The sequence below is a fragment of the Etheostoma cragini genome, chromosome 2 (assembly GCF_013103735.1).
Source record: "Etheostoma cragini isolate CJK2018 chromosome 2, CSU_Ecrag_1.0, whole genome shotgun sequence".
Taxonomy (NCBI): Eukaryota; Metazoa; Chordata; class Actinopteri; order Perciformes; family Percidae; genus Etheostoma; species Etheostoma cragini.
The window spans coordinates 23,024,396-23,041,933 of NC_048408.1; the positions used below are offsets into that span (position 1 = coordinate 23,024,396).

General features: G+C 39.2%; 3 protein-coding genes across 5 annotated transcripts; 1 reads left to right on the top strand and 2 right to left on the bottom strand.

Annotated features, from left to right (window-relative positions):
• Positions 1-486: 486 nt before the first annotated feature.
• LOC117959066 (calcium-binding mitochondrial carrier protein SCaMC-3-like) lies at positions 487-11,817 on the bottom strand. Of its 3 annotated transcripts, XM_034895949.1 has the most exons (12): positions 11,293-11,816; positions 9,947-10,163; positions 6,778-6,901; positions 6,543-6,630; positions 4,631-4,742; positions 4,104-4,262; positions 3,777-3,929; positions 3,295-3,408; positions 3,013-3,180; positions 2,786-2,933; positions 1,184-1,366; positions 487-707 (listed from the first exon to the last, which is right to left on the bottom strand). In XM_034895949.1, exons 2-12 carry the CDS (start codon positions 10,139-10,141, stop codon positions 697-699), a joined length of 1,455 nt encoding a protein of 484 aa, XP_034751840.1. In that variant the 5' UTR covers positions 10,142-10,163; positions 11,293-11,816; the 3' UTR covers positions 487-696. The 3 variants fall into 3 exon arrangements, with proteins under 3 accessions (XP_034751840.1, XP_034751831.1, XP_034751822.1); XM_034895940.1 differs by having other exon boundaries at positions 488-1,366; positions 11,297-11,817; XM_034895931.1 differs by having other exon boundaries at positions 488-1,366; positions 11,293-11,817.
• Positions 11,818-12,238: 421 nt separating this feature from the next.
• Positions 12,239-14,982, top strand: si:ch211-196h16.12 (regulator of G-protein signaling 5). Its single transcript, XM_034896741.1, has 6 exons — positions 12,239-12,668; positions 12,801-12,867; positions 12,962-13,018; positions 13,130-13,182; positions 14,090-14,253; positions 14,334-14,982. The coding sequence occupies exons 2-6, from the start codon at positions 12,824-12,826 to the stop codon at positions 14,499-14,501; spliced, it is 486 nt and encodes a 161-aa protein (XP_034752632.1). The 5' UTR covers positions 12,239-12,668; positions 12,801-12,823; the 3' UTR covers positions 14,502-14,982.
• Positions 14,983-15,591: 609 nt separating this feature from the next.
• On the bottom strand, positions 15,592-17,507 carry c2h19orf53 (chromosome 2 C19orf53 homolog). Its single transcript, XM_034896795.1, has 3 exons — positions 17,315-17,507; positions 16,362-16,417; positions 15,592-16,238 (listed from the first exon to the last, which is right to left on the bottom strand). Exons 1-3 carry the CDS (start codon positions 17,400-17,402, stop codon positions 16,092-16,094), a joined length of 291 nt encoding a protein of 96 aa, XP_034752686.1. The 5' UTR covers positions 17,403-17,507; the 3' UTR covers positions 15,592-16,091.
• Positions 17,508-17,538: the final 31 nt, after the last annotated feature.

Below are 17,538 nucleotides of genomic sequence, written 5' to 3' on the forward strand. Positions count from 1 at the left end.
TATTTGGAAAGTACAGGCATTTAAAATAAAGCTTTACCAAATATAATCTCATCAAACATTTGTTCGGAAACCATGTGGTCAAACTGCATGAGTTGTCTTGAACAGATCCTCTTATGAAGAAAGCTGCATGGCATTAACAATAGCTGCACCATGCATGCAATTATTTCCATACAAAATAGTCACATCAAAAATGTTTAATAGCATTAAATCTTATTTCTTAGTGGTTCATTATTGAGTGTTCACCCTCCACATTGTGCACATAGTTTTTGAAAACATTGTGTAGCACTGGACCCTGTTGTGTGTTTCAAACAAAGGAACACTTATTAAACATGAGCATTTGCATGAGAGCTTATCATGAAACATTTCCACTTCTTGATATGGCTTTGGCAGTTCCTCTCATGTAAAATAAAAAAGTCCTTCAGTAGAAATCTTTCCAGGAAAGAAAGGCTTGACAGTGTATCTTCCTTTTTTGTTCTTTTTTTTTAACACACCATCCTCTGTTCCGGCTATCATTTGAGAGTTAAGTTCATTATTTGTTGTTGTTGTTTTACTGTCTTTTAGTATTTGTAACATTTGTTCAAGACATGTCAATCAAAGTCCGGCTTCTGTAACTCCACCGGTGTGCAGCGACTTTCGGTTCTTGTCGCTTATCGAACAGGAAGTTAGACCAGTCCTCCTATGATCCTGTATCTTCCTTTATATACCACCTAGGAGAAAAAATAATGCTATAGGAATGTAACATGGCTTTCTGGTTTGGTTTTACCAGTTTGTTCTCAGGGAAGTTCATGCAAGTCTTCATCTGTCCAAGGCAATGCAATAGCAGGAGGCAAGTGGATTAGCTATCACACAGTTGCTGGCATGCACTGCATGGCAATATATCACACATGAAACTCCTTTCAGCAGCTGCGAGATCAGGTGAGGTCCTCGGAATTTGAAGGCTTTCACAACAGCGTATATAGAACGATGATGATCTGTTGTTTTTCTCTTTTTCTTACATGGTTTATGTGCCATCCGATCATCCTCACTCTGAAATCTCAGGATTTGTAATCACAGCACCATTTATTCATCCACAGTCACAGACCATTTCTTCATGCATTGCTAACAGATCTGTACATGCTTATAGTTGAAAGCCACCCCCAAATCTAACCTTTTGCCTACCCCTTCCCTTTCCCACCCCGCCTACCCTCAATGTCCACTCCCAGGACTATCCTTGTGTATTCATAGACAACGTATGACATGCTGACAGCAGGAACGACTTTCAGCAGGTTGGGGGAAATTCCTCGATAAAGTCCGGCCACACCATCCTGGGTCACGATGTTGTGAAGCAAGGCCAACATGGAGGGTTTAGGTGTTCCCTTCACTGAAACTGAGGGGAGAAACAAAGATTAACTCCACCATCAATTTCTAGTCTCGCACTACATGTGACACTGCAAAACCGGTGCTTATGTACAGAAAATCATGTTATCCTGCCCTTGATTCTCTCTAATTGTAAGTTTGTGTAAGGTTCCTGTTGCACCAAATGCCTGCTCCGGGGGGGAATTGTTGGTGTGGTCTAGACCTACTCAATCTGTAAAGGGTCATGAGATAATTTATTGTTTGTATATACTGTATATATACACTGTATACTGTATTTATGTATATATATACACTGTAAATATATATATATATATATATACATACATACAGTATATATACATACAGTATATATTTATATATAAATAAGGAATTAGACTGATTTCATACTTGCCAGGCAGCAATTGGTTTACATTCACTGTGAGAGAAACTTAGAGCATGCTTCAAATTCACATTTGTGTTAAATTGTAATGCAGTTAATGCTGTAGCAGGAACTGTCTTGAAAACTTGTTTGTGCGCCCAGTGATGCCCCAACATTCAAGACTTCTGTCTTTTTTGGTTCTACTCTCTATTCAATGAAGGAAACCATTAGATGTGGTTGAGAGCTTTGGTAAAAAGCTAGCAAGTAGACCTTGATTTTTTTTATCCTTTTCACAATTTCTGTTTACATATTGAGTATATTCTGTGTTTGATATTCTGACATTTGTAAAATACATTACTTATCAGCAAGCGAGGAGATTTTCATACAACGCTGAAATAAATATAAACCAACAGCTCAAAATAGTAGGCTTCGGAAATAATCAGCAGTAAGTCACTGTATTCAAAATCTTTATTAATTTGGCTAAATAATTGGTAGGGTTCTTTATTCATAGTTTCACACTATGAGGGTTTGCAAAATAAGCATGCTCCTGTGTACATATAGGTGGGTGACAAATTAAAGAAAATACATGAATAAATTGGCATCATTGTCAAGGGTCATTGAATGGTTCTGTAAGTGTAAAAATCATTAGATATGGCCTTTGCAGTTATCAGATCTGAATCCAACTGCACACCTATGGAAGATGTTGCTGATGTGTTCAATTGTGCTTTCTACCTACACAACAAACATGATCTAAACACAACTGTATACAGACAGGTGCCCAGGACAATAAGTGAGTAAAAGTTAAACAAATGCCAGGTGAAGGTTGCTGTAGAGAAATTAAGCCTTGCAATACATTTGAAAGTGTTGACAGTGTGTGGGAGCTGGCTTCTGTAAAGTTTACGGTGCTCTCCATTACCATTATTCCTTCATTAGCCTTCAAGGGACTTTCGAGATTCTATGACAAGGAGCACTGATGGCCCGCCACTTAACTAAGAGACACTTTACGATATTTTTTTCTTGTAATTTGCCACCAATCTGTATCTATATTAGTATGACGACAGTTATCCTGACCTTGTGCCTGCATTCGAGTGCGGATCAGTGCTAGCGGGTAACTTGCCAGCTGTCCACAGGTGCTGGAAATGGCACCGCAGCCAACCAGCACCATGACCCCTGGGTCAGTTAAACCTCGGTTTCTGTTAAGCCAGGAAAACTTCAGGGTCTATGGAATGGAGGGAGTGAGAAGAAGGTTAACACTAAGGAGATCCCCTGTGACAGCTGTGAGCTTTTATGTCTCTGACCTCGTAGACAGCCAAGTCAATGCCGGCGTACGGGACAATACTTAGCAGGTTGGGTACATAGCCCTTGTAGAAGGCTGTGAAACCTTCTCTCTGTAGGATCTGTTTGGCACAGTCTGCTATTCCTGAGTATTGACCTGTTTTTCTTAGTGTGAGACGAGTCTTCAACACCTGTGGAGAAAAAGAGCAGAGATAAAGAGGAAACAAGAAGGAGAAACAGATCACTCATTATGCATTCTCTTCACGCTATATGAATGTTTTATGTGTGTATTACCCTGATATTACCTCCATTGGGTAGATGGCTGTCTGAGCTGTAGCTCCAGCCAAGGACCCGGCAACAAACCTCTCATGAACCCTCAGATTTCTTGTTTCATTTCTGTTTCGCATCACATTCTTGATCTATGAGTTATAGAGAAAAGAAAAGACTAAAGTACTGCACATAATTTGAGAGAGTTCTAATCACAGACAAATGATAAAATGAGTGTTGCTTTAAGACATAGTTTGACATTTTGGGAAATATGCTTAATTCGCTTGGCAAGAGTTGTATGAAAACATTAATAGCTCTCTCTTCTGTACGATAAATATGAAGTTAAAGCCAGCAGCCAGTTAGCTTAACTTTGCATAATTTCAATAGAGTTGTTAAATGTTGAACTATTCTTTTAAACATTTGACTACGCAAAATGACAGTCTGAGAATAATCAAGATGGAGATTAAAAATAAATGGATGTTCAGAGGTGCATAAAAAGATAAATAAGAGGTCTATCCACCTGTTCATAAGCTGTGAACTTAATAGCAATTTCTGGGGCAATCTTAAGAACATTGATTCCATTGCCCCTCCACAGCGACCAAAGTCCTCCTTCTTTTAGCATGTACTGAAAACCGCTCAGCACATTCCCTTTAAAATCACTGGCACCATGAACCTAGAAGAACCGAGTCAGAGAGGTTTACTTTGTGTAAAGAAGTAGAGGCTGACTGAAGGTTCACCTCAAAGATCTCTGCCACAAATCAAAGATAAAACAGAAAACGTTCACACATATGCATGAATAGTCATGTGTTTCAAACTGATCTAAGAGATCATAACTTTCTTGACTGACCTGTCGGAAGACTTTGAGGCGGTCCAAGGGAGCAGTTCCAGTTCGAGATACAGATCCAGCCAAGGCTCCAGCCAACAGCTGCCGCCACACATAGCCAGACTTCTTCTCCTCCTCAGAAAATTCATCCGGGATTGTCAACTGCTCCCCTATATCCAACATCTACTGAAACGATAGTGAATGGAATGAGGATTAGATATTACGGCAATAAAGAGGCAAAAACAAGAAAAAAAGAGTTGGAACAAAAAAGGCAATATGTGTGTCTGTCAGTCACAAATCAAACTTGCAAAGCCAACTTTCTCTTAAAATCCTTTTTTTTTTTAGGTTAAACAGTATGTAATCTATGCTATTAGCTATTGTTTGATTTAGTGTTTCATTGTTTACTATAGATGACAGGAAGTACGGCAAATAATGTGTTTGGCAAGCATTGCTCCACAGATGCGTTGAGCAATGATACTTTAACCCAACCATGTCCTCATTTAGAAATACACAATGCTGTTCTTGTTGTCCTTATGTGTATGTGACCTCACCATTGAATGTTTCCAGTAGCGCGCTATGTCCTCCATGTTACTGAGTGGGTTGAACAGAAAATAGTCTCGCCACTCATTCCAGTCAATGGTCATGGTACCGTCTTTGTCCATTCTGAGACAAACACATAAACAAGTAATGGAATCTATAGACAGTATAATCAATAAGGTACCCACTAAGTTACAGAGGAGTGGATCAATTAGGAATCCTTTACTGCCTCAGCAGAATAACACGTATGAGAAAACGCTTCTTGGTTTACCACACTCTAACCTATCAGGGGAAACCAAAATGTACAAAAAAAACTATGGAAATGTGGAAACATTTAAAAGTAAAATGACAAATATTCTGCTTTAAAATGCAGTTCAACCATCAGGCACCATAAAATCCTAGGTGCAGTACCTTGATCTTCTAGCCTAGAAATCTAGACGCACCTAGCGGCAGTCATTTGCAGCTAGGGTCGGTCTAGCAACCCTCGCTGGCCTCCGAGCTGGTATGGCCAATCACATCATATATGGAGTTGGTGGGCGGGCTTAACGTAAGGCTGGAAGATTTGCGACAGTTTCGCGCAAATTCCCTATAACTTGAAAACAAATTAGATGGCTGCTGCTAGCAGACAGCGGCCTATGGAATCAGCTTTGGCCGCACCTCTGGAAGACTCTGAGTAAAGCTCACAAATCATTCTTAAAAAAGGAAGATGTGTTTCTGTGTGTTGCCGACCGGATACGGCAAAGGCTTAAAGGTACCATGCCATGGTGCTCTTTGGATGCTTTTAAATAGACCTTAGTGGTCCCCTAATACCATGTCTGAAGTCCCAAAATTCAGCCTTGGTGCAGAATTACAGCCACTAGAGCCAGTCCCACAATGAGCTTTATTTTAGTATTAGCCATTTCTAAGTCTTTGGCATTTGAGGAGGGGGGCAAGGTGGAGGCTGGAGTATGGCCTTGACTAACTGCCACTTTGCTCAGCTGAAAGCCACGATGTCTCTCGCTCATGGGTGTGCCAAATTCTCAAGGCAGGTAAAGCAAAGAAAGGGGAGGTAACCTTATGAACTAATATAATATAAACGTATAAGGTTATAAGGTGCAAGATTCCAGATCGGCCCATCTGAGTTTTCATTTTCTCAAAGGCGGAGCAGGATACACAGGGCTCGGTTTACACTTATCACCATTTCTAGCCACTGGGGGACCATAGGCATGCTGGGGGAACTCATATTAATGTTAAAAATTATAAAGTCATCATAAAGTGATATTGTCATGCCATGGGACCTTTAACAAATCAACTAGAGTGGCACTTGTTGGTTGTAGCTCTATCCTATTGCCTGCAGAGGGAATTTGAAAGACAACTGTTTATCCCGCCCCTTGGACTGAGCCCTGCCAATGGTGAGTTCCCAGACTTAACATCTTGATGTGGGTCTGGCTTGTCAAGCTATTGATCTTCACTTTGCACTTCAAATTGGGATGCAACAGCATTAGAGAAGAATGAGCATGTTGTTTAGCAGACTCCGTAATTGTGCGATTATTTCAATGTGCATAAGAAGGAATATCAGGTGGGAAAAAAAATCCATTGTTTTTTTATTATCATTGATAATGTATCATATCCAATTGAAAAGCTCAGATGTATGTTAAAACTGCCTTTTAAACCCTGTTGACTGTTTGTATAAACTGTTATGCAAGCCAGTTAAGCTGAAAGCAGTCCAATATATTAGAAACCAGGAAGGTGAGACCCCCTTATTGTCATTGAAGCATATAGCAGGTAAGAAAGTATCAGCTTCAATGTTTCAAATGTAAATATACAAGGGTAATGCGAATGAATTTTAAGCGATGGGAGTTGTTAATATCCAAGCCAGGGTGGTGGATGTTCTTACCTTGGATCCTAATGGGATGCAATATCAGATATCAACAACTGTTAGCAGACCTTTGCAAAATCTTGGTTGCATCGTCGAGGCTAATGTCCACACCAATGTTGTGTAGAGAGTGCTGGATCTCTGCTGCATCTATCTGACCTGCAAATATCCACCAGTCACGAATAGTAAGAGAGAAAAAGAAATCCGAGCATGGAAAAGATTTTAAAAATGAACTCAATATGAACATTTCGAAGTAATAGTGCCAGCAATTATTATTTCAACTGTGTACTGTTGGTTGATACTGACCGTCATTGTTCCTGTCAAGACTACGAAACATGAGTTTGAGCTCTTTTTCATGGCTGCGGAGATACTGTGTGAACTCTTCAAAGTCTAGTACCCCATCTTTGTTGGTGTCTCCGGCCACCACCATCTGAAAACACAGACAGCCAGGTCAATGAAAAACAACTGTCTAGCCATTTGGCAGATATTTGGTCAAAGACTGAAACAGCCAAAAGGTATGTTATAAACACAAGTGCAAAAAAATGCTTTTAACCCTCATGTTGTCCTCGGGTCAAATTGACCCGTTTTACTGTATCAATGTTCTTTTTAATCACCCAAAATAATTCCACACAACGCTCATTGGCAAGTACAAATCTCTACTTTCATTAATTTTGGGGCGTCATATTCAATTTTATAGCATTTAAAAAACAAATTGAAGTGGTTTTGAAATAGTATTGAGTAAAAGTTGACGTATTCCAGTCTGTGATTATCCATCAACATGCATTTCTTTAATTTTGGTCTAAATAATTCTTAATTTCTTCTTTTCTATCTCAAATATTAGGTATAATTTCCTATAAATGAGGTTTATTGACCATAAATTCCAAAGATAACTGTAAAACTAAAGTTAATAAGTTAGTGTTACGTAGTGTTCAAAACGTCAAAAAAAGTGACAAACGTTAAAAAAAAGAAAAGAATCAAAAGTGTTGAAAAAAAAAAGGACAAATACGTGAGAAAAAGTTAATAACAGTGAGAAAAAGCAACAACAAAAGTGTTGACTTTCAATTTTGTTTGGAAGACAACCCAAGTGTTAAACTCTACTAGGCATGCATTGTCCTGGTCAGAGAGCTGCTTTACTTCTTACCAAAATAAAAAATGTATAAAATATGTTTTAGCCCATCTACATGAGGATAATCATTATTGTGTTTTGGGATTTTTGTAAAGGCATTCTATGATTAAATCTGTCCAACAGCGTCCGTTTGTCTAGCCTATCAGCGCAAATACAACAGAGGTGACCCACAACGCTGCAAAATACCACAAGATCAAGATTACACTCCAGGTTTGTAGTCTTAAAATACTCCCCTACCTTTCTATCTACTGGACAAATTATGCTACATCAAGTTCTGTAGGTGAGGAATGATACTGTAAAGTGCAGAATACTTGACAGCATGCTGCTATTTAATTCATTTGTCTGATGGACTGTACAAGACATTCAAATGTTACAAAAGACACACTAATATCTCTCAGCGAGGAGCTCTGCAATTGCAGTTCTAAATGGAAATGTTTTTAAAGTTCATTAAATAAAGTGTAACCAATTAACGGTGTTTCAATACATATTAAAAATATGAGGCAGTAGCTCAGTCCGTAGAGAGTTGGGGTGGGAACCGGAGGGTCGCTGGTTTAAGTTCTCATGAGGACCAAAGTATGGTGGTGGACTGGTAGCTTGAGAGGTGCCAGTTCACCTCCTGGGCACTGCCAAGGTGCTCTTGAGCAAGGCACCAAACCCCCAACTGCTCGGGGCTCTCACTCTGACATCTCTCCATTAGTGCATGTAAATTGTGATTTCCCCTTGTGGGACTAATAAAGGACACATTATAATTATTTATATGATCAGAACTTAGTGGATTCCTAACCTTCTTGGTTTATGACACCTTAAAGCAAAGCCATATCTATTTGTGATCCCATATCACCGGTTGCATTAGTCTACTGATAGCAGTACATTCAGCCAAAAAGTTAAAAATGTCCCTCTGTTCTATTTAAATAACTGTTGGAGTTCCAACAATTCTTTATTCTTTTTATAGAAAAGCATAACTTTGAAAGCAAAGATTGGAGAAACTTATGAAAATAATTTAACTGATAACTTTGTGTAGCAGAAATGTTTTTTCCTACTACACAAAACAGATGTGGATTAAAAAAAGAAAGAGATATGCAAATTGCTCCCTATATAATGTTGAAAACAACCTATAAGAAAAGGTCAATAACCCATGTGTGAAAAGAGAGTGTAGGACCAAGAGAAAGGTTATGCTTCTCCTCTTTCTGCTCCTTGTACTAAAATAGAAAGCATACTGCCCTTTACACACACACACACACACACACACACACACACACACACACACACACGGACACAGACACAGACACAGACACACACACACACAGACACACACCCCCCCCCCCCCCCCCCCCCCTTTCGTGGCCATTTTGTCCCCAAAAGGAAGGCCAATCCCCACATTGTGGCTTTGTATTATAGATTATGTCCCAACAAAATGAGTAATATTTTACATACAAACAAACACACAAGGAGAAGAGAGAGAGTGGGAGAAAAAGCACAGGAGAATGTGACAGTGGGTCTTCTTGGCGACCTATACACTGTTTGCAAAAACAAGCAGTCAAAGACAGACTGACTGAAGAGATACAGCCTGTGAGTAATCACAATAAAATGATGCTGTTGATGCTCTTGGCTTCTGCTGTTGCACAAATAAGGAAAACAAACACATTCCACATAATGAAAAACTGGAACGATTTCACAGGTGAGGAGAGATCATTGGGTCCTCTAATTTTACTATTATTATATATTTACATTTGTACATTGATATCCTGTAAACACTTCTCCACACGCATGCTTCTCTTTTCCCTAATCCAAACAAAGATGGTCACCAGAAAGTACATATCTCCTTGCTTAGAAGAGATGTTACTATCAGTAATGTTGGTATACTGTATACTGTATACTGTATATGGATTTTTCTTTCCAATATTTAATATTTTCAAACAATAATTTCCCAAGTGACCCAGATTGCGTAATGCTGGGAAGTTATTTAAATGCTTTGATATAGACCACAGTATGTGTTTAATGTGACATAGTGTGACACGGAGTGGCAGTAGCTCGGTCCGTAGGGAGTTGGGCTGGGAACCGGAGGTGCTCTTGAGCAAGGCACCAAACCCCCAACTGCTCGGGGCACCTTTCCAAGGGTAGCCCCCTCACTCTGACATCTCTCCATTAGTGCATGTGTAGGTACTGAGCATGTGTCTCTAATTCCCGCCTGTGTGTAATGTGTGTAATAACAACAGAGTGTAAATTGTAATTTCCCCTTGTAAAGGACACATTACTATTACTATTACTATAATAGATACAGGTCTAGTATCCACACATAAATAACACTGCGGGGTACAATGTGTGTATACAGGTATCCTACTGCCTTACCCTCTCCAGGGAGCCTCTAATGAGCCCTCTGCCTGCCAGCCCTGTCCGCAGTTCGAGGATGTCAATGCGTCCATCTTTGTTGAGGTCCAGCTGATCGAAGAGCTCAGCCCAGTGCTTCTCCCTCTCCTGGTCCGGACCAGGGGATTTTCTGTCCTGGCAGTGCGCCCAAGGGAACCAGGTCCATTTGGCTCCCATGACTGGTGCCAGTCAGAGTCAGCTGATGGGATACAGGTGGCATCAATTAAATCTCCACAGCCTGTCACAGAACACTTAGTAAAAAATAATCTAATCCAAACTTGTGATGTACATTTTCATTGTTAAACCAGTGGTTTCCAACCTGGGAGTCGGTGACCCAACAACAAGTCACAAGATGATTTTGAGGGGTCATTAAAAGAGAACTCCACTGATTTAACATTAATCCTTTAACACTGTCGGACTCACGATGAACAGTTGTATTAAAATGTATTAAAATGTACACAGCTGAAGCAAAGATAGTCTTTGTTTATTCCACACATTCTTCTACCATGTCAAAACCTGGCACCTACATTACCCACAATGCAACGTGGCCACCAATAGTTCAGTTGGAGATTTTGGTGATGCTGCAGTTGGCTAACGCCAAAAGCCAAAAAAAGAGATGAGGATAATCACAGGCCGAGAATCTAATGTCAAGTTAATTTTCCTCTGAAAAATGATTTTAGTCTGTAGGCTAATGCTTATTTAATATTTTTGGGAAATTATCCTAAAATAAAAATCACTACTACCACAACGAGTATGCATTTGCTTTAAGGGGGCACTGTTGCTTGCTCTGGAGGAGACTACTAGAACTGTTGGGTTCTTGTAAATTCTGGAGTGTGGTCTATCTGTATAGTGTCTTGAGATAACTCTTGTTATGAATTGATACTATAAATAAAATTGAATTGAATTAAAACAAGAAGGTTAGGAAACCACTGATTTTGACTACGTCAGAGATTACATGATATTTGGCTGGGTTATGCTATGTTGTCCTACAACATAGGACATCTGGGACAGTAAGACACCACAGCCAATTAAATTTCATTCCATTGACTTCCTTTAGGTCAGTTTTTTCATTTACAGGTCTGGTTAGGTAATGCATCTGTGGGCTTTTTCGTGGTGGGAAAAGTGTCTTGATTGGTCAAAAATACTGGGGAAAATGGTAAAATAATTAGTTAATTAGTTAATTATTAGTACCAATTAAACCATTCTATTCATAAATGTAGCTTCCATGCACATTCATGACCGCGTTTAACTTGATCCTCATATTAATATACGTTATGGTCTAACTACAAAACATACGAGACCATTTTGTGACTCTCTCACTCACTCACTGTCTGTTTATCTCCAAACCGAGCCGCGGCCCATGGTAAGATGCAGAGGATCGGGATTCAGACGAACCAGCGGGTCCGTCCTAAAACTGGATTTGACAGCAAAAGAACAACTCCATCTGGATTCGGCAGGTCCAGCGGGTATCTGTGTTCACCACGATAGATCGCTCCGTCTTGTAGATTTCGCTCAGACTCTTGTTGAAGAAGCAGGAAGCGAGAGAAAAACAGCCTCCTTCCCGCTGGCGAAGCCTGCTGACGGCCAAGAGTCAGATCTGTTCCTCGTGCATGTGTGTGTTTCTGTGTGTGGAGACTGTAGGCTACTGGGTGTGAACAGGCTGGGACACTGGAAACCATAGCTGTAAACGGTATACAGTCTGTAGTTGGCGACAGCTCGTGACTTGTAGGCTATCAGCCACTTATAGGCTGTTTATTATTGATTAATACGGATAAATGATGGTGGCTCTTATTTGCCCCCTGACATCATCCACAACCATGGCTGTAGCCAGCCAGGGTTTTAGTAATACTGAGGTCATAAGTAGTATAAGGTCCAAAAATAAAGTCTCTATATTTTATTATAAACTTAAACATTTACTGTGATATTAATAAAACCTTATTATCCATTTGTAATCAAATAGGGAGCCAATGGAGAGAAGCCAGGGTAGGGGTGATATGATGTTGTCTGTTAAAGTGAGAAGCTGTGAGAAGCCTAGCTGCTGTGTTTTGAACTATAGTTGAAGGAGAGAGAAGGACCTGATGCCAGAAAGGAAGACGTTGCATTTATCGAGTATGGGAAAGATCAAACGCATGAATTACTTTTTTTTCTAATGTCAGAATTTAAAAGCGTGCGTTTGCGTACGCACCGACTGCAGAGAGCCACATCAGCAGTTGAGAACAAAACTAAACGAGAGAAGAAAAAAAGTACACAGAAATGGAGCAGAACAAATATAGAGGTATAACTATTGTTGCAGAAATGCTGTTTTTAATGCTTGTGTTGGGTGTTTTGTCTCATTTTGCCCACAGCCTTGTCCATCAACATTTAACACTCACTTCTCCATCCTGCATTACTTTGACTCTGCAGAGATGAATGATTTTGCCAGCCCACCTGCTCCTCCCTCATCACCTTATTCTCTTCTGGTAAACACTCTAAAAAGGTCACTGCCTTTTAAGATAATTGATGCCGGCCCACACACTCACACACAATGGAGGTTCCCCTGCTATAATTTTCCTATTATATGTGCTGACTTGCTTTCTGTCTCCTGTTGACAGGTCTACATGGCCTGTAAGCACGTACACCCACTCTTCCATTCACCTCTATTCAGCTTCCATCTCCACACCTGTGAGTCTAAGGGGAGCAGATTGACAGATCAGACAGCAAACAGGTAGGCAATATAAGAGCAGCACACTGTAGTTTGGGAGGCTGACTGACAGACTGACTAAAATACTCAGAAATCTTCAACCGTGTTGTCTGCTCTGATCAAGTAAAGCTCGGTCCTTACATTTTACCTTTGCAGGTTTTCTCAAACTACACACCTCAATGTGTAAGGGGATCTCCTCCTTGCCCTCCTCATGCCTGGAGAAGTAAGTACGCAAATGATTTGTCATGTTTTCTACGTAAATCAGAGATTTCCTGATTGCAGAGTTTGTATTGCAAAGTGTTGTATGTGTGTTTCAGGGCAAAAGAGATGCGGGTGATGTTAAGCCATCTGGCTGAGACGCACCACAAGCACAAGTAACACTGAATCCCTTTTTTTTTTTTGTATTAAAGTATTTCATATTATTTAAGTAGTAAATCCACTTATCTGCCAGTTATCACAGTGAGGTTTTCTGTCTAACTCCTCAGGGTTCTGGGTGGAAAAGCTCTTCAGGACTTGGAAACTCTGCTAAACAACAAATGTAAGAAAGCTTCTTTTCATACCACTTCCAAAGTCAGTTCATTGTATCAACAACATGTACAACATCACATAATACATTTTGACATGACCACAGTAAAGTGTAAATTGTATTAAAGACTACAGATAAAAGTTTAAAGTGTAAGTTTCCATTAAACTCATTTAGCTGCTTCAGATGAGTGATGAATACAACCAATGCTTTTTTTACTATTACAAGCCAAAATGTCTGCTGTGACAATGGCCCAATGCTTGTCTATATCAACTTTTCATAATTCCCTCCATGTATAAGTATGCAAAAAAAGAACGTTAGCTCGCACAATACCGCTTAAGCTATCACATCATATCTTGCAGTACTTATGGTTGCACACGTCTCTGTTCATACAAAACTAATCCTCAGAAATGTCATATTATCTTCTACAAGGTGTGATATTTTAATGCAATTACATGGACTGAATAGTACTGTGGTTAGCATTTTAATGGAAAAGTATTCAATAGAAACATAAAAAACTAATTTTAAGTGACCAAAAACTATGATTCAGGATGAAAAATAACTATTATTGCCAATATTAAAGTGACACTGTAACTTTTAAAAGACAAAATTAATGTTTTTTTCTTACAAAATCAGAGGATTTTATGACCAGTAACTTTGTTGGCTAATGTTTGCAAACCAGACGTTATCTTCTCTACTTGTGTGACTGTTACACAAATGCTTAACATTTAACATTATTTATATTAAATGTCACTTGCGTGCACATTGGATGCTGTTACTCAAAAGTCACCACTTTAAAATAAATATATAAAAACATATAAATGAATCCATGTCTAATAGATTGCTACTCACTCATGTACAATTTCCATGACTAAGTCACATGGAGGAGATGCTTCTTCTCTCTTTTTCATCTCTCTCCCAGGCGGTCTGCAGGCGTTTCGTGGGTTCCTGCTTTCAGAGTTCAGTGAAGAGAACCTTGAGTTCTGGCTGGCCTGCGAGGACTACAGGCTGTCTCCTTCAAACCTGCAGAAGACCAAGTCCAGTAGCATCTACGGCCAGTTTATTAACCCTGACGCTCCACAGGAGGTTGGTGGCGAGGAGAACGTGATATGTGCAGTCAGGATAAAGAGTAAAGAGTTTCTCCTGAGAGTCTGTTTTCCTCTCAGGTAAACCTGGACGCTGAGACCCGGGAAGCTCTGTTGAGTGTGACTGACTCTCCGTGTGCCGACACATTCAACAAGGCTCAACAGAGAATCTACAACTTGATGGCAAAAGACTCCTTCCCGAGGTTCCTGCGCTCTCCTTATTGCATGGAGGCCATTAAAGCTTTTTAAACGTATAGTTTATTACCACAGACACCACTTTAGAAACAAGTGCTGATGAATCTGTACTGCTTGATATGTTCATTGTATTTTACTACTTATTTTAACAATTAGTTTGTCTTGTGATCCTTTTTCACATGGTAGTGCTGTCCTTGTGCACTGTATGCATAATGTTATTGTTATGACACAGAGTTGTAGACATAGTTAAAAAGTCTCACATAAAAAAAATTATGAAACTTACATAAAGATGCAGCTACATAGCACCTCCGGACTGCTGAGCTACAAGTGAAGTCCACAAAGGAATTCAAATAAATGTCTCATAAAAGACAACTCATTGTGTGGGATTTAATGAACATCGGTCTTTTTTTTTAACATACATATTGTATAAGCTCTATTTTTTCATTTAGAAGCTCGCCATAATTGTTCTGGCAAAGGCTGCTTGATAGTGTATTGTTGATCATTATAAAACAAACAGTGTTCAGCCTTATCACTGGCTAGTAGAGATGATGGTGTTTATTTAAGACAACCTGGGGCATTTTGTTTTACCAAAGTGGCATCACCGTGACTTTGTAGTCCAAAGCAACATAGTAGTAATGTAAAGTTTGCTTCCTGGTCACACTGCTCTGGTTATGTTCAGGTCAAAAATAAATTTAAATTCTAAATTCAAAAATGAAAAGACCTGAACATAACCATTCACCACATACTGTACATTTAAGGGCATTGCTAATAATTACACACGTTAATGTTTTACAAAAAAAGTTGTACTAAGCGGTTTGTGGCTCCAGTGGGAGCTGTGCAAAATCAGATAATTTGATCAAATTATGCGACTTAAGTCTTAAGGTTGTGGCTAAAGACTACAAGTTTTAAAATGGAAAAAACAAAATGATGAAAAAAAAAAGAATGAGGCTACATTAGCATCCAGGCTACATTAGCATAACACACCTGAATGTCTGACCAAACTGTTGGTGGTCTAGTTGCATTGTGCAGTAGCCCTTCTCTGGGACTTCATTTAGCTCAAGTCTGTTTTTCTGAAATCGTTGCGATTATAATATTTACAGAAATTATCAGTGTTGGGTGGAATTTGCAAAGTGTGATACTTCTCGACAGTAACAGTTATAAAATTTGTATTTATTTACTTGATGATTATTTGTTTTCTGTACATTCATACCATGGAATGATACAAAACCTGATTTGGGTTGCACAACCCAAAGGTCTTAAAAACATGGTTTCTTATGTTGTTTTCAATCAGGATTTTTACAACAAAAAACTAGCAAACAAATCAGAAACTCCATGCGAGTCAATACAGTCCTATGATGCCCCCTAGTGGAGATTTATGTACTTTCCATGGTTCACTGACGCATACTACATCCAAAATGTTACTTCTCTTATTTCACACATTTCTATGTAAACAGAAAAAATAATAATTAGCATCTGTACAAGAAGGGCTCTAGCTATTTCTCTATGCCTGAAGTCAGCCAAAACATTCAGGAATCAAAAACAACAGCTGGCATGTGGCTTAAATCTGAGTCATAGGATCAATGTAGTTCACTGACCCCGTGATTAAGTCTTTAAGTTTAGCACGCTTAGCCTGTGTATCAAGCCCTATTTGGAGCTGGTTCCTGGACGGGTTGCTCCTGGGTGGCCTTTACCTTCAGCTCCTTTAACCACACTCAGTGGCTTGTGGAGGGATGAGCTTGCCTTCTGGGTCACCTCCTGCTCAATCTTGTTCCGGATGGCAACCTCTAGACCCTTCAGGGAGCAGAAGAGGAGGCCATGTTGAATTTAGGTTAGCGGTCAAGCTCACAGATGTATCTGTTAGATTATTTTATCAGACTGAAAGAAACTGCCACCTTTTGTTAAACGTGCTCTCACCTTCTTCAACTTCTGTTGCTGAACCACTTGAGCCTTCTTTGGTGCAATTGTCCTCCCTTTAGAAAAGCGAAAAAAAACACATAATTGACGAATTTCCAAGTTTATCAAACTCAATAATGAACACACTTTGACATAAAAATTGTGCAGAAATACACTGATTAATAAGCTGTCTGTATTACCATTGCCTACCTACTAACTTCAAGGTTTATCTGTCTATACCATTGAGCTTGTCAATAACGTGCCCTTTTTGTTAAGATACATTTGGAGTAAAATATTCCTGTAACATTTGCTAGTTAAAACTAGTGACCGATTGTATAATTACACTGTAATGTAACGTAACGCTATCAGACAACACCGTAACGTTACTGTTAAAAAATATTAAGCTCCATTTTCCTTCTTTGTTGTGAATATATCTGGGTCAAACACCTCTTTTTAGTTTGAGGAGGTTTGAATTGTGTAAAAATATTCATTAAAGGCTTTATATAAAGTCCTTCAGGGTAATAGCATTGGTTATATGGAGTCACATTAACATTCGCTTTCTTATTATACATAATAAAAAAGGGAAACAACATGCAACATAACAGGTATTCATAGTTTCCTTCCAACACATAGGAGATTAATCTGCTTAAACAAAAGTAACGTTAGTAACTTAAGTACTCGTTAAGTAATTGCGTCATCTGCCAAATGCTTTCAACGGTTTCCATTTAGTCCGTCGTTCAGCTTACTAACTGATACAATATTTAGAGGAAGAAGCATAACTTTTGTTAAGCCATGACCTCTTCTATGTCTTTCTGCTGGATATTGTAAATATTAAAACACAAGTCATTATAACGTATTCAGCTGTTTCCACGCAGGTAACACGTTGATGTGATTTGCCTAAAAAAAAAAAAAAAAGTGTTCATGTGCGTCTTTCAGCAAGTCATTAGATAACAGGTGAGATTTGTAATCCATACCTCCTTTCTTCGGTCCTTTCTGTTTGCTTTGTTGTTTTTTAGAGGCTCCTGGCCGTTGAGCTTTAAACTTCTTCGAACCCTGAGCCATTTTTGCTAACCGGAAATAGCGAAATACACGAAGCGCTGCTCCTCTTCTTCGTTATTTCAAAGTGTGTTTTTCTTCCCTCTTCTTCGTTGCATTACCGCCACCTACAGGGGTCTGTGACATGCTAATACAATGCAAT

Coding starts and splice junctions, on each gene's coding strand:
- LOC117959066 (XM_034895940.1), bottom strand. CDS start 10,141: ATGGGAGCCAAATGGACCTGGTTCCCTTGGGCGCACTGCCAGGACAGA. Junction 4,263..4,630: donor GCTACTGGAAACATTCAATG/GTGAGGTCACAT, acceptor TCGTTTCAGTAG/ATGTTGGATATAGGGGAGCA. Junction 3,409..3,776: donor AGTTCACAGCTTATGAACAG/GTGGATAGACCT, acceptor TATAACTCATAG/ATCAAGAATGTGATGCGAAA.
- si:ch211-196h16.12 (XM_034896741.1), top strand. CDS start 12,824: ATGTGTAAGGGGATCTCCTCCTTGCCCTCCTCATGCCTGGAGAA. Junction 13,019..13,129: donor GAGACGCACCACAAGCACAA/GTAACACTGAAT, acceptor CTAACTCCTCAG/GGTTCTGGGTGGAAAAGCTC. Junction 14,254..14,333: donor ACCCTGACGCTCCACAGGAG/GTTGGTGGCGAG, acceptor TTTTCCTCTCAG/GTAAACCTGGACGCTGAGAC.
- c2h19orf53 (XM_034896795.1), bottom strand. CDS start 17,402: ATGGCTCAGGGTTCGAAGAAGTTTAAAGCTCAACGGCCAGGAGCCTCT. Junction 16,418..17,314: donor GAAAGGACCGAAGAAAGGAG/GTATGGATTACA, acceptor GCTTTTCTAAAG/GGAGGACAATTGCACCAAAG. Junction 16,239..16,361: donor AGCAACAGAAGTTGAAGAAG/GTGAGAGCACGT, acceptor TGCTCCCTGAAG/GGTCTAGAGGTTGCCATCCG.